The sequence below is a fragment of the Oncorhynchus mykiss genome, chromosome 30 (genome assembly GCF_013265735.2).
Source record: "Oncorhynchus mykiss isolate Arlee chromosome 30, USDA_OmykA_1.1, whole genome shotgun sequence".
Classification (NCBI taxonomy): domain Eukaryota; kingdom Metazoa; phylum Chordata; class Actinopteri; order Salmoniformes; family Salmonidae; genus Oncorhynchus; species Oncorhynchus mykiss.
In genome coordinates this window covers 42829029-42844717 of record NC_050570.1, presented here as the reverse complement: position 1 = coordinate 42844717, position 15689 = coordinate 42829029, and the positions used below count along the sequence as shown (strand labels likewise).

The window sequence follows — 15689 nt, the reverse complement described above, 5'->3', positions numbered from 1 at the left end:
TGCATATAATTGTCAGATTAGGATAGAAAACACTCTAAAGTTTCCAAAACTGTCAAAATATTGTCTCTGAGTATAACAGAACTGATATTGCAGGCAAAAACCTGAGGAAAATCCAACCAGGAAGTGCTATTTTTCCTGAAAGCTCTCTGTTCCATTGCATGCTTTCCCTCCTTTAAAGGGATATCAACCAGATTCCTTTTCCTATGGCTTCCTCATGGTGTGAAGTCTTTAGACATAGTTTCAGGCTTTAATTCTGAAAAATGAGCGAGAAAGATCACATTGCGTCATTGGATGGCTGGGTGCCAGCAGCGTTTTGCATGCGCCAACAGAGTGGAGCAGACATTTTCTCTCTCTCTCCTATTGAAGAAGCTACAGTCCAGTTGAAATATTATTGATTATATATTGTAAAAACAACCTGAGGATTGATTATAAAATGTTTCTACGAATTTTACGGATACTATTTGGAATTTTTGTCTGCCCGTCGTGACCGCTCGAGCTGTGGATTTCTGAACATAACGCGCCAACCAAATGGAGGTATTTTGGATATAAAATAATCTTTATGGAACAAAAGGAACATTTATTGTGTAACTGGGAGTCTCCTGAGTGCAAACATCCAAAGATCATCAAAGGTAAGCAATTCATTTTATTGCTTTTCTGAATTTCGTGACCAATCTACTTTGCTGCTAGCTGTTTGTAATGTTTTGTCTGCTGAGAGAGATGTCCTTACATAAACGCTTGGTATGCTTTTGCCGAAAAGCTATTTTGAAATCTGACACGCCCGGTGGATTAACAACAAGCTAAGCTGTGTTTTGCTATATTGCACTTGTGATTTCATGACAATTAAATATTTTTAGTAATTCAATTTGAATTTGGAGCCCTGCAATTCAGCGGATGTTGATAAATGATCCCGCTTAACGGGATGGGTCAAGATGTTAAGTGTCAAGATGTTAAATGAGCATTTATCATTTGCAAAGATAATCCATCCACCTGACAGGTGTTGCATATCAAGAAGCTGATTAAACATAATGATAATTAAAAAGGTGCACCTTGTGCTGGGGACAATAAAAGGACACTCAAAATTGTGCAGTTTTGTCACACAACACAATGCCACAGATGTCTCAAGTTGAGGGAGCATGCAATTGGCATGCTGACTGCAGGAATGTCGACCAGAGCTGTTGCCAGACAATTTAATGTTCATTTCTCTTCCATAAGTCTCCTCCAACATAATTTTAGAGAATTTACGGAAGTACACTGTTACGGTGCGTGAATGAGGACCCAAAAGCGAATTAACGTAAACAGAGCTTCTTTAATAACAAAACAAAACGTAGGCTCAGATGGACCGGCAGGTTCCGACAGGACAGGACAAGGTTGCAGCAAACATGACGATAGTCTGGTTCCGGCATGAACAACACAAACAAGAATCCGACAAGGACAGGAGCAGGAACAGAGAGAGATATAGAGACCTAATCAGAGGGAAAAAGGGAACAGGTGGGAAAAGGGGTGACGAGGTAGTTAGGAGGAGACAAGGCACAGCTGGGGAAAAGAGGGGGAGAAAAGGTAACCTAACAACGACCAGCAGAGGGAGACAGGGTGAAGGGAAAGGACAGAAACAAGACACAACATGACAGTACATGACAGTACCCCCCCACTCACCGAGCGCCTCCTGGCGCACTCGAGGAGGAAACCTGGCGGCAACGGAGGAAATCATCGATCAGCGCACGATCCAGCACGTCCCGAGAGGGAACCCAACTCCTCTCCTCAGGACCGTACCCCTCCCAATCTACTAGGTACTGATGACCACGGCCCCGAGGACGCATGTCCAAAATCCTACGGACCCTGTAGATGGGTGCGCCCTCGACAAGGATGGGGGGGGGGGGGGAAGACGAGCGGGGGCGCGAAGAACGGGCTTGATACAGGAGACATGGAAGACCGGGTGGACGCGACGAAGGTATCGCGGAAGAAGAAGTCGAACTGCGACAGGATTAATGACCTGAGAAATACGGAACGGACCAATGAACCGCGGGGTCAACTTGCGAGAAGTGGTCTTAAGGGGAAGGTTCTGAGTGGAGAGCCAAACTCTCTGACCGCGACAATATCTAGGACTCTTAGTTCTACGCTTATTAGCAGCCCTCACAGTCTGCGCCCTATAACGGCAAAGTGCAGACCTGACCCTCTTCCAGGTGCGCTCGCAACGTTGGACAAAAGCCTGAGCGGAGGGGACGCTGGACTCGGCGAACTGAGATGAGAACAGCGGAGGCTGGTACCCGAGGCTACTCTGAAAAGGAGATAGCCCGGTCGCAGACGAAGGAAGCGAGTTGTGGGCGTATTCTGCCCAGGGGAGCTGTTCTGACCAAGACGCAGGGTTGCGAAAAGAAAGACTGCGTAAGATGCGACCAATAGTCTGATTGGCCCGTTCTGCTTGACCGTTAGACTGGGGGTGAAAGCCGGAAGAGAGACTGACGGAAGCCCCAATCAAACGGCAAAACTCCCTCCAAAATTGAGACGTGAATTGTGGACCTCTGTCCGAAACGACGTCTGACGGAAGGCCATGAATTCTGAAAACATGCTCGATGATGATTTGTGCCGTCTCTTTAGCAGAAGGAAGCTTAGCAAGGGGAATAAAATGAGCCGCCTTAGAGAACCTGTCGACAACCGTAAGAATAACAGTCTTCCCCGCTGACGAAGGCAGTCCGGTGACAAAATCTAAGGCGATGTGAGACCACGGTCGAGAGGGAATGGGAAGCGGCCTGAGACGGCCGGCAGGAGGAGAGTTACCGGACTTAGTCTGCGCGCAGACCGAACAAGCAGCCACGAAGCGACGCGTGTCATGCTCCCGGGTGGGCCACCAAAAGCGCTGGCGAATGGAAGCAAGCGTACCCCGAACGCCAGGGTGGCCGGCTAACTTGGCAGAGTGAGCCCACTGAAGAACGGCCAGACGAGTAGGAACGGGAACGAAAAGAAGGTTCCTGGGACAAGCGCGCGGCGACGGAGTTTGAGTGAGTGCTTGCTTTACCTGCCTCTCAATTCCCCAGACAGTCAACCCGACAACACGCCCCTCAGGGAGAATCCCCTCGGGGTCAGTGGAGGCTACTGAAGAACTGAAGAGACGAGATAAAGCATCAGGCTTGGTGTTCTTAGAGCCCGGACGATAAGAAATCACGAACTCGAAACGAGCGAAAAACAGCGCCCAGCGCGCCTGACGCGCATTAAGTTGTTTGGCAGAACGGATGTACTCAAGGTTCCTATGGTCAGTCCAAACGACAAAAGGAACGGTCGCCCCCTCCAACCACTGTCGCCATTCGCCTAGGGCTAAGCGGATGGCGAGCAGTTCGCGGTTTCCCACATCATAGTTACGTTCCGACGGCGACAGGCGATGAGAAAAATACGCGCAAGGGTGGACCTTGTCGTCAGAGAAGGAGCGCTGAGAAAGAATGGCTCCCACGCCCACCTCTGACGCGTCAACCTCGACAATGAACTGTCTAGAGACGTCAGGTGTAACAAGGATAGGTGCGGATGTAAAACGATTCTTGAGGAGATCAAAAGCTCCCTGGGCGGAAACGGACCACTTAAAGCACGTCTTGACAGAAGTAAGGGCTGTGAGAGGGGCTGCCACCTGACCGAAATTACGGATGAAACGACGATAGAAGTTCGCGAAGCCGAGAAAGCGCTGCAACTCGACGCGTGACTTAGGGACGGGCCAATCAATGACAGCTTGGACCTTAGCGGGATCCATCTTAATGCCTTCAGCGGAAATAACAGAACCGAGAAATGTGACGGAGGAAGCATGAAAAGAGCACTTCTCAGCCTTCACAAAAAGACAATTCTCTAAAAGGCGCTGGAGGACACGTCGAACGTGCTGAACATGAATCTGGCGTGACGGTGAAAAAATCAGGATATCGTCAAGGTAAACGAAAACAAAGATGTTCAGCATGTCTCTCAGGACATCATTGACTAATGCCTGAAAGACAGCTGGAGCGTTAGCGAGGCCGAAAGGAAGAACCCGGTATTCAAAGTGCCCTAACGGATTGTTAAACGCCGTCTTCCACTCGTCCCCCTCCCTGATGCGCACGAGATGGTAAGCGTTACGAAGGTCCAACTTAGTGAAAAACCTGGCTCCCTGCAGGATCTCGAAGGCTGAAGACATAAGAGGAAGCGGATAACGATTCTTCACTGTTATGTCATTCAGCCCTCGATAATCTATGCAGGGGCGCAGGGACCCGTCCTTCTTCTTAACAAAAAAAACCCCCGCTCCGGCGGGAGAGGAGGAGGGGACTATGGTACCGGCGGCAAGAGCTACAGACAAATAATCTTCGAGAGCCTTACGTTCGGGAGCCGACAGAGAGTATAGTCTACCCCGGGGGGGAGTGGTTCCCGGAAGGAGATCAATACTACAATCATACGACCGGTGTGGAGGAAGAGAGGTGGCCCTGGACCGACTGAACACCGTGCGCAGATCGTGATATTCCTCCGGCACCCCTGTCAAATCACCAGGCTCCTCCTGTGAAGAAGAGACAGAGGAAACAGGAGGGATAGCAGACATTAAACATTTCACATGACAAGAGACGTTCCAGGAGAGGATAGAATTACTAGACCAATTAATGGAAGGATTATGACAAACTAGCCAGGGATGGCCCAAAACAACAGGTGTAAAAGGTGAACGAAAAATTAAAAAAGAAATGGTTTCGCTATGATTACCAGAAACAGTGAGGGTTAAAGGTAGCGTCTCACGCTGAATCCTGGGGAGAGGACTACCATCCAGGGCGAACAAGGCCGTGGACTCCCTTAACTGTCTGAGAGGAATGTCATGTTCCCGAGCCCAGGTCTCGTCCATAAAACAGCCCTCCGCCCCAGAGTCTATTAAGGCACTGCAGGAAGCTGACGAACCGGTCCAGCGTAGATGGACCGACAAGGTAGTGCAGGATCTTGAAGGAGAGACAGGAGTAGTAGCGCTCACCAGTAGCCCTCCGCTTACTGATGAGCTCTGGCTTTTACTGGACATGAAGTGACAAAATGACCAGCAGAACCGCAATAGAGACAGAGGCGGTTGGTGATTCTCCGTTCCCTCTCCTTAGTCGAGATGCGGATACCTCCCAGCTGCATGGGCTCAGCACCCGAGCCGGCAGAGGAAGATGGTAGTGATGCGGAGAGGGGGGCAACGGAGAACGCGAGCTCCTTTCCACGAGCTCGGTGACGAAGATCAACCCGTCGCTCAATGCGAATAGCGAGTTCAATCAAGGAATCCACGCTGGAAGGAACCTCCCGGGAGAGAATCTCATCCTTTACCTCTGCGCGGAGACCCTCCAGAAAACGAGCGAGCAAAGCCGGCTCGTTCCAGCCACTGGAGGCAGCAAGAGTGCGAAACTCAATAGAGTAGTCTGTTATGGATCGATTGCCTTGACATAGGGAAGACAGGGCCCTGGAAGCCTCCTCCCCAAAAACAGATCGATCAAAAACCCGTATCATCTCCTCCTTAAAGTCCTGATACTGGTTAGTACACTCAGCCCTTGCCTCCCAGATTGCCGTGCCCCACTCACGAGCCCGTCCAGTAAGGAGAGATATGACGTAGGCGACACGAGCAGTGCTCCTGGAGTAAGTGTTGGGCTGGAGAGAAAACACAATATCACACTGGGTGAGGAACGAGCGGCATTCAGTGGGCTCCCCAGAGTAACACGGCGGGTTATTGATTCTGGGCTCCGGAGATTCAAAAGCCCTGGAAGTGGCCGGTGGATCGAGGCGGAGATGGTGAACCTGTTCTGTGAGGTTGGAGACTTGGGTGGCCAGGGTCTCAACGGCATGCCGAGCAGCAGACAATTCCTGCTTGTGTCTGCCTAGCATCGCTCCCTGGATCTCGACGGCTGAGTGGAGAGGATCCGAAGTCGCTGGGTCCATTCTTGGTCGGATTCTTCTGTTACGGTGCGTGAATGAGGACCCAAAAGCGAATTAACGTAAACAGAGCTTCTTTAATAACAAAACAAAACGTAGGCTCAGATGGACCGGCAGGTTCCGACAGGACAGGACAAGGTTGCAGCAAACATGACGATAGTCTGGTTCCGGCATGAACAACACAAACAAGAATCCGACAAGGACAGGAGCAGGAACAGAGAGAGATATAGAGACCTAATCAGAGGGAAAAAGGGAACAGGTGGGAAAAGGGGTGACGAGGTAGTTAGGAGGAGACAAGGCGCAGCTGGGGAAAAGAGGGGGAGAAAAGGTAACCTAACAACGACCAGCAGAGGGAGACAGGGTGAAGGGAAAGGACAGAAACAAGACACAACATGACAGTACATGACATACACTCAGTTTCCGTAACCGTCTCAGGGAAGCTCATCTGCATGCTCGTTGTCCTCACCAGGGTCTTGACCTGACTGCAGTTTGGTGTTGTAACTTTCCACTAGATGTTGGAACATTGCTGTGGGGACTTCCATTCAGCCATAAGAGCATTAGTGCGTTTGGGCACTGATGTTGGGCTATTAGACCTGGCTCGCAGTAGGCGTTGCAATTCATCCCAAAGGTGTTTGATGGGGTGAGGTCACCGATCTCGACAAACCATTTCTGTATGGACCTCGCTTTCTGCATGGGGCGATTGTCATGTAGAAACAGGAAAGGGCCTTCCCCAAACTATTGCCACAAAGTTGGGAGCACAGAATCGTCTAGAATGTAATTTGTCAAATCAAATCAAATGTTGTTTGTCACATACAACACCATACAGTGAAATGCTTATTTACAAGCCCTTAACCAACAATGCTAAGAAGTTAAGAAGAAAAACGTGTTAAGTAAAAAATGTATAAGTTAAAACAAAATAAGAGGCTATATATTGGGGGTACCAGTACAGAGTCAATGTGTGAGGGCACCAGTTAGTCGAGGTAATTGAGGTAATATGTACATGTAGGTAGAGTTAAAGTGACCATGCATAGATAATAAACAGAGAGTAGCAACAGCATATAAGAGTGGTCTGGGTAGCCTTTTGATTAGCAGGTCAAGAGTCGTATGGGGTAGAAGCTGTTAAGAAGCCTAGACTTGGCACTCCGGTACCGCTTGCCGTACGATAGCAGAGAGAACAGTCTATGACTAGGGTGGCTGGGGTCTTTGACAATTTTTAGGGCCTTCCTCTGACACCGCCTGGAATAGAGGTCCTGGATGGCGGGAAGCTTGTCCCCAGTGATGTACTGGGCCATATGCACTACCCTCTGTAGTGCCTCGTGGTTGGAGGCCAAGCAGTTGCCATACCAGGCAGTGACACAACCCATCAGGATGCTCTCGATGGTGCAGCTGTAGAACCTTTTGCGGATCTGAGGACCCATGCCAAATCTTTTCAGTCTCCTGAGGGGGAATAGGCTTTGTCGTGTCCTCTTCACGACTCTTCACGACATGATAGTTTGTTGGTGATGTGGACACCATGGAACTTGAAGTTCTCAACCTGCTTCACTGCTGCCCCGTCGATGAGAATGGGGCGTGCTCGGTCCTCCTTTTCCTGTATCATCTCCTTTTCCACAATCATCTCCTTTGTCTGGATCATGTTGAGGGAGAGGTTGTTGTCCTGGCACCTCACAGCCAGGTCTCTGACATCCTCCCTATAGGCCAGGGGTGGGCAATTCCAGTCCTCTGGGGCCCGATTGGTTTCACAGTTTTACCCCAACCCCAGCTAACACACACCTGACTCCAATAATCACCTAATCATTATCTTCAGTTTAGAATGCAATTTGATTAATCAGCTGTGTTTGCTATGGATGGAGAAAAGTGTGACACCAATCAGTCCCCCGAGGACTGGAGTTGCACACTCCTGCTATAGTCTGTCTCATCATTGTTGGTGATCAGGCTGTTGTGTCATCGGCAACAGTGACTATGGTGGTCTGTTTGAAACATGTTGGTATTACAGACTCAGTCAGGGACAGTTTGAAAATATCAGTGAAGACACATGCCGGTTGGTCAGCGCATGCTCAGAGTACACGTCCTGGTAATCCGCCTGGCCCTGCGACCTTGTGAATGTTGACCTGTTTAAAGTTCTTACTCACATCGTCTACGGAGAGCGTGATCACACAGTCGTCCATAACTGCTGATGCTCTCATGCATGCTTCAGTTTTAAATGCCTCGAAGCGAGCATAGAAGTAGTTTATCTCGTCTGGTAGGCTCGTGTCACTGAGCAGCTCGCGGCTGTGCCTCCATTTGTAGTCTGTAATAGTTTGCAAGCCCTGCTACATCCGATGAGCGTCGGAGTCGGTGTAGTACGATTCGATCTTAGTCCTGCATTGACCCTTTTCCTGTTTAATGGTTCGTCAGAGGGCATAGCAGGATTTCTTATAAGCTACTTGGTTAGAGTCCCACTCCTTGAAAGTGGCAGCTCTACCCTTTAGCTCAGTACAGATGTTTGTAATCCATGGCTTCTGGTTGGGGTACGTACGGTGACTGTGGGGATGACATCATCAATGCACTTATTGATGAAGCCAGTGAGTGATGTGATGTACTCCTCAATGTCATCGGATGATTCCCAGAACATATTCCAGTCTGTGCTAGCAAAAGAGTCCTGTAGCTTAGCATCTGCTTCATCTGACCACTTTCTTATTGACCAAGTCACTGGTGCTTCATGCTTTCGGTTTTCTTTGTAAGCAGGAATCAGGAATATAGAACTACTGTATGGTCAGATATGCCCAATGGAGGGCGAGGGAGAGCTTTGTACATGTCTCTGTGTGTGGAGTGAAAGTGGTCTAGAGTTGTTCTTCCTTCTGATTGCACATTTAACATGCTGGTAGAAATGATGTAAAACAGATTTGAGTTTCCCTGCATTAAAGTCCCCGACCACTAGGAGCGCCAACCTCTGGATGAGCATTTTCCTGTTTGCTTATGGCCATATGAAGCTCATTGAGTGCGGTCTTAGTGCCAGCATCCATTTGTGGTAATATGTCAACAGTTACGAAAAATAAAGATGAAAACTGTTGGTGAATAGTGTGATCTACAGCTTATCATGAGATACTCTATCTCAGGCGAGCAAAACCCCTTGTCTCTTGGCTTCCTTAATGAGCCTCACATCAGATGCTGCTAATCATCTCATTCTCTTATCTTCTCCTTCTCTATCCATTTTCACTTTTCCTCCTCTCCTCTCACTCCTCTTTCCGGGTTTCTCTCTCACTCACTTGTATTGCGTGCTGTACCTCGAGGACCGGGGAAACAAGCCATAAATATACCTATGTTTGAGTGGGAGGCTCAGGCTCTTATGTAAATTAGTGTCATGCAGTAGAGTGTAAGGACTGGAGCAGACATGATGTGTGAGGTTTTGAGTCATTGTGCCAGGGCTGGTTTGGGCTGCGTGACTGGAGATTGAGGGAGAGGAGAGAGAGGCCTTCAGTACCCTTCTGGCTATGGGACGCCCCCCTCAGCTCTCTCTCATACACACACACACACACACACACACACACACACACACACACACACACACACACACACACACACACGTGCAAACCCTGCCTATTTCTGCCCCCGCCTCTCACACACAGTCACATAGCCTGGCATAACAAGCCCAGCTAGACTCACAAAGGACAGAATAGAAAGTGTACGTCTGCTTGTAGCCTTCTCAGTTTGTATCATGGTTTGCTATAGCTACAACCTGAGATTATCTGAGTGGGTGGTTAGCTGTTTGACAGGATGCCACATGGCAGGTTGTACCACTCTGCCATTGTACACGCATGCTGGGGGATCTGTACAGTACGGTAGGTAGGCCCATCAGATGGCAGCTACACTATACACTCCTTCAAATTTTGCTATTTCAGCCACACCCGTAGCTGACAGGTGTATAAAATCGAGCATACAGCCATGCAATCTTCATAGACAAACATTGGCAGTAGAATGGCCTCAAGCTCTTAAAGATCTCTACAGATCGGTGTCCCACCTTCAGGACGATTGAGCTAATGTGCGCTAATATGATTAGCATGACGTTGTAAGTAAGAAAAACATTTCCTAGGACATAGACATATCTTATATGGGCAGAAAGCTTACATTTTTGTTAATCTAACTGCACTGTCCAATTTACAATAGCTATTACAGTGAAAACATGCCATCCTATTGTTTGAGGAGAGCGCTCATTTATGTACTTGAAACATGTATATATTGACTAATTAGGCATATTTGGGCAGACTGGGTTGGCAGGGTAGCCTAGTGGTTAGAGCGTTGGACTAGTAACCGAAAGGTTGCAAGTTCATGTCCCTGAGCTGACAAGGTACAAAGTGTTCTGCCCCTGAACAGGCAGTTAACCCACTGTTCCTAGGCCGTCATTGAAAATAAGAATTTGTTCTTAACTGACTTGCCTAGTTAAATAAAGGTGAAGAAAAAAAAAGACTTGATACAACATCTTGAACAGAAATACAATGGTTCATTGGATCAATGAATAAATAAATAAATCAATAAAACTTTGCACATACACTGCTGTCTCTAGTGGCCAACATCTAAATTGTGCCTAGTCCTAAATCAGATAATTGCCTTTCTCTTGCATTTCAAAGATGATGGAACAAAAAAAGCAACAGTTGTTTTTTTCTTTGTATTATCTCTTACCAGATATAATGTATAATATTCTCCTACATTAATTTCACATTTCCACAAACTTCAAAGTGTTTCCTTTTAAATGGTATCAAGAATATGCACATCCTTGCTTCAGGTCCTGAGCTACAGGCAGTTAGATGTGGGTATGTCATTTTAGGTGAAAATTGAAAAAAAGGGTTCGATCCTTGAGTGGCCCTGACCTCAATCCTATAGAAAATGTGTGGGCAGAACTGGAAAAGCGTGTGCGAGCAAGGAGGCCTACAAACCTGACTCAGTTACACCAGCTCTGTCGGGAGGAATGGGCCAATATTCAACCAACTTATTGTGGGAAGCTTGTGGAAGGCTAACATAAACGTTTCACCCAAATGAAACAATTTAAAGGCAATGCTACCACATACTAATTGAGTGTATGTCAAATTCTGACCCACTGGGAACGTGATGAAATAAAAGCTGAAATAATTAATTCTCTATACTATTATTCTGACATTTCACATTCTTAAAATAAAGTGGTGATCCCAACTAGCGCTAAGACAATGCATTTTTACTAGGATTAAATGTCAGGAATTGTGAAATACTGAGTTTAAGTGCATTTGGCTAAGGTGTATGTAGACTTCCGACTTCAACTGTACATGCATATGCACGTTCTGTAGATACATGTGTACGCACACACATACGCACGGACGCAGGCACACACAGCTTTTTTCTGCATACACCCCAGTTCAGTAAGTTGGTTTCAGTGAATGGCCTCAGTCTGTTTCCTGTAGAGCTGTACAGTTGAAGCTATGGAGAAGTTGGTGGAACGGAAGAAATGGGCAATGGATCGAACTGTCTCGTCTCTGCGCTGTTCTTCATCTCCAGCTCTGTTCGCTCTGAGCAGTAACTCCCCTCCCAATCTCTCTACACACTGACAGCACTGAGACGGGAGGAGGAGGAAGAGGGAAGAGTAAACCTGCAGTCACTGAATAATTGTGATTTATTTAGAAACCTCCAGCAGCAGACAGAGGACACCCAGACAGAAGAGTTTCGTCTCTCGGGTCATCTATTAATTAAGTTACTTGTCTTCAGCAATTCCAATTTCAGGTGAACTGCAGCCGCTAACAGTCTCTCCATCTCCCATGGCTGACGTTTCCTCTAAAAGACAAACTCCCATCCTGAGCCTTCCCTTATACACCAACCCAGCCTGAGCCTTCCCATATACATACGCCAACCCAGCAGCCAATTACGTACAGAGCATTACATGAACATGTACTCTGGTCTGCACTACACTGCCTTGCTCAGCTCTACCCTACCAGAAAGATTTCAGAGACCAAGACTAACACTGAATTGATCCTACCCACACAGCTCTGGTAGTCACTCTGCTACGGGAGGTCCTGTCTTCACTGAAACAGTTGGGAAACAAAGAGTTAGACTCACATAAATAAAACCACCAGTCCACTGTACTGGCCTGCCTTCCTACTAACACTTCTGAGAGATAATTTTCTCCAGTGTAGAGCGAGGCGAGTGTGTTAATTAAGGCATCCGCATGCTTCCCAGCAGAAACAGTTCAGAAGAGTTTGTGCATATATTATGACCACATTGTGATGTTTTTTGTTTGTTTTGGACTTCAGTAAGGGTTTTTTCGATAGTCCGGGCACATTTATTTGAGACAAGCTGAAGTCAATAGCAAAGGTCTGTTCCCCTTCGTCTGTGATTGGTCAATAGTAGGGATTCGTCAATAAAGTCTTTGTTGTCGTTCAACTCGTTTTCATGCCATTTTTTTCAATGACAATTACTGCACCAACAATCTTAGTTGGATATAAAATTACGCAACTAAGATCTCCTTGGCAAAAAAGTCCAAATTAACATCTTGGCACACCCATCATTTTAGTCAACATCCGCTGAATTGCAGAGCGCCAAATTCAAATTAAATTACAAAAAAAAAGAAATTTCATGAAATCACAAGTGCAATATAGCAAAACACAGCTTAGCTTGTTGTTAATCCACCTGGTGTGTCAGATTTCAAAAAAGCTTTTCGGCAAAAGCATACCAAGCGTTTATGTAGACAAAACATTACAAACAGCTAGCAGCAAAGTAGATTGGTCACGAAAGTCAGAAAAGCAAAAAAATGAATCGAATACCTATGATCATCTTCGGATGTTTGCACTCACGAGACTCTCAGTTACACAATAAATGTTCCTTTTGTTCCATAAAGATTATTTTATATCCAAAATACCTCCATTTGGTTGGCGCGTTATGTTCAGAAATCCACAGGCTCGAGCGGTCAGACAAAAATTCCAAATAGTATCCGTAAAGTTCGTAGAAACATGTCAAACGTTTTTTATAATCAGACCTCTGTTTGATAATATTTCAACCGGACTGTAGCTTTTTCAATGGGAGAGAGAGAGAAAATGTCTGCTCCAGGCTGTAGCGCATGCAAAACTCTGCTGGCACCCAACCATCCACTGACGCGATGTGATCGTTCTCGCTCATTTTTCAGAATTAAAGCCTGAAACTATGTCTAAAGACTGTTCACACCATGTGGAAGCCATAGGGAAAGGAATCTGGTTGATATCCCTTTAAATAGAGGGAAGGCATGCAATGGAACAGGGAGATTCGTTTCTCTTAGGCACTTCCTGGTTGGATTTTCCTCAGGTTTTTGCCTGCAATATCAGTTCTGTTATACTCACAGACAATATTTTGACAGTTTTGGAAACTTTAGAGTGTTTTCTATCCTATCCTATCCTATCCTATCCTATCCTATCCCAATTATATGCATATTCTAGATTCTGGGCCTGAGAAATAGGCAGTTTCATTTGGGTATGTGTTTCATCCAAACATCAAAATACTGCCCCTACACTCAACAGGTTAATGACCGATTTCTTGAGTTATCTTTGATTATTTCTGACTCTTTTAAGGAAGTGTATACTGGCAACAGCATCTCAAAATGGACAAACAGTACTACTGCTGCTTTTTCTAATTTCTCAAGCAAAGATCTTTTAAGGGATTATGTGAGCACACTCGTTTGGTTCGCCTAGCCAAGTTCGGCTAGGCGCCAGCCGAACTGAACCATGCTGATGCCTTTAGCCAGAGTGCTTTAGCTGGAGTGTTATGACATAAGACAGTGAGAGGGGTGAGGAGGAGGGATGGGGGAGGCAGGGAACCCCCCAGAGGAGAGGAACAGAGCGAGAGGTTGTTGCGTAATCAGCTGAAGTAGCTGTTTGGTTTACTGTGTGAGTTTTCTAAAGCGGATGACAACACAGGGAGAACACACACACAAAAGCACAAACATGTACAGAAATAGGAGACAGACAGAACGATAGGAAGGCAGCAAAACATATAAGATGGAGAATAATTGTTTTGGATGATTTTAAGAGGCGCTACTGAGGGCATGGAAGCATGCTTTATGTGCATCAATATTATGACATGTTAATTATGATGCAGCAAGCATCCTACAGTACATGCGTACTTGGTTTGGCGAGGACATTGGGAGTGATACATTCTCTGTGTCTGCTTGACTTGATGCAACAGACTCAAAAACAGCTAATCACACACACACACACACACAGAGGCTGTCATATGTCAGTGTGTCAGGATTCAGCTTCAGTCTAGCGTGGCCAGAAAAACATGACTAAACTCCAACCAGATTAACAATTTGAGCTTCTTAAAGTGAGCACATCACTAGTGTGTGCGTGTGTGAAGGCACAGAGAGGAAATACAAACATTATTTATGCTTGATGTGATCTTAAAAGCTATGAGGGTCTTAACACACACACACACACACACACATACATGCACACACAGACACACACACACACACAGTGATTCCTTCTGCTCACAGACTGAGCAGCCTAACGAGAGCTGTTGGAGCATGTGCGTCAGCTCTGTTTGGGTTAACACAGCTCTGTTTGGGTCAACTCTTCCTCCATTTCTCTTTCTCCCTCTGTCACACCATCTTTTTCTCCCTCTCTCTCTTTCCCTTTCTCTCGCTTCTTTTATCTCTTTCTCTCTTCTCTTTTACACACATGGTAAATATTACACACAGATCCCATCTGGCTGACTATTACAGTACATTACACAGAGACTCCCTCTTACTCACACACACATGTAAACAAATACTGACCACCATTCATCCATGCTTCCCTACATTACTGAGAGTATTCAGACAGTGTGTGTGTGTGTGTGTGTGTGTGTGTGTGTGTGTGTGTGTGTGTGTGTGTGTGTGTGTGTGTGTGTGTGTGTGCTTGTCTCCTACCTTGCATCCGAACATAAGCGAGATGGTGCTGTTGGTGCATGCTACTTTACAGTGGCACAACATTGGTGTAAAACAATCCGAGTGCTTGATGCTGGGTGTCATAGTGTTGTCAGTGCCTGGGCACCTCCATCATGGTTTCTCTCTCTCTCTCGCTCTCTCTTTCTTTCTCTCTCTCTGCACACCCCCACCCCCCACCCCCACCCTCCCCACCCCCCGAGCCAGGAACCCTCTGTACAACTGTCAGTCTGTCACTCTTTCGGTCTGTCAGTCCTGGCTCTTCCTGCCTCCAGCCTGCTCCCCCTGTCTCTTCTTCATCACAACCACCATCCTCATAATCCTTGTAGGCAGTCAAAGGTAGAGGCAGTCTCTCGTCCTCTCCCTCCCTCCGTCAGTCTCTGTCCTTCCGTCTCCCCCGTCTCACTCCTTACTTAGTACACAGCACAGCAGTCCCAGTTCTCTCTCTGTGAGCCCAGCTCACAGCTCAGCTATCAAAGGCTGTGTCTGTGCCTCTCACTCTACTTCTCTCTCGTTCCCTCGCTCTCTGCTCAGCTGACTCGCGCTTTGCGTTGAGGCAGTCAGATCAATGAGCTCAGAGAGAGAGAGAGGGAAGAACCATGGTGGCGGAGAGAGGGAGAGCGAAAGAGAGCCCTGGGCCAGGGGGATGGATGTGGAAGGAGGTGGGGGGGGGGGGACCGCGTGCGTTCTCGCTCATCCTGCGTTTCCACTCATTCCATCACTACCTCTCCACCTGCTGCAGTGGAGGCTCTGCCATGACTTGTGCACTCACACACACACACACACACACACACACACACACACACACACACACACACACACACACAAAAAAACACAAACATGGGCAGCAAGCAAAGAGAGAGAGAGAGAGAGAGAGACTGTATGAGGGGGAGGGGCTTATTACACAGCCCAGTGG

The 15689-nt window shown here is 47.1% G+C and overlaps 1 protein-coding gene across 1 annotated transcript in view; it reads right to left on the bottom strand.

Annotated features, from left to right (window-relative positions):
* LOC110521846 (discs large homolog 1-like protein) overlaps positions 1 to 14940 on the bottom strand; it is a 187252-nt gene extending 172312 nt beyond the window's left edge. The window contains exon 1 of the mRNA XM_021599762.2: positions 14759 to 14940. Within this exon, the coding sequence (XP_021455437.1) occupies positions 14759 to 14860 (102 nt within the window). The 5' untranslated portion in view covers positions 14861 to 14940. The remainder of the gene's footprint in view (positions 1 to 14758) is intronic.
* Between the last annotated feature and the right edge of the window lie 749 nt (positions 14941 to 15689).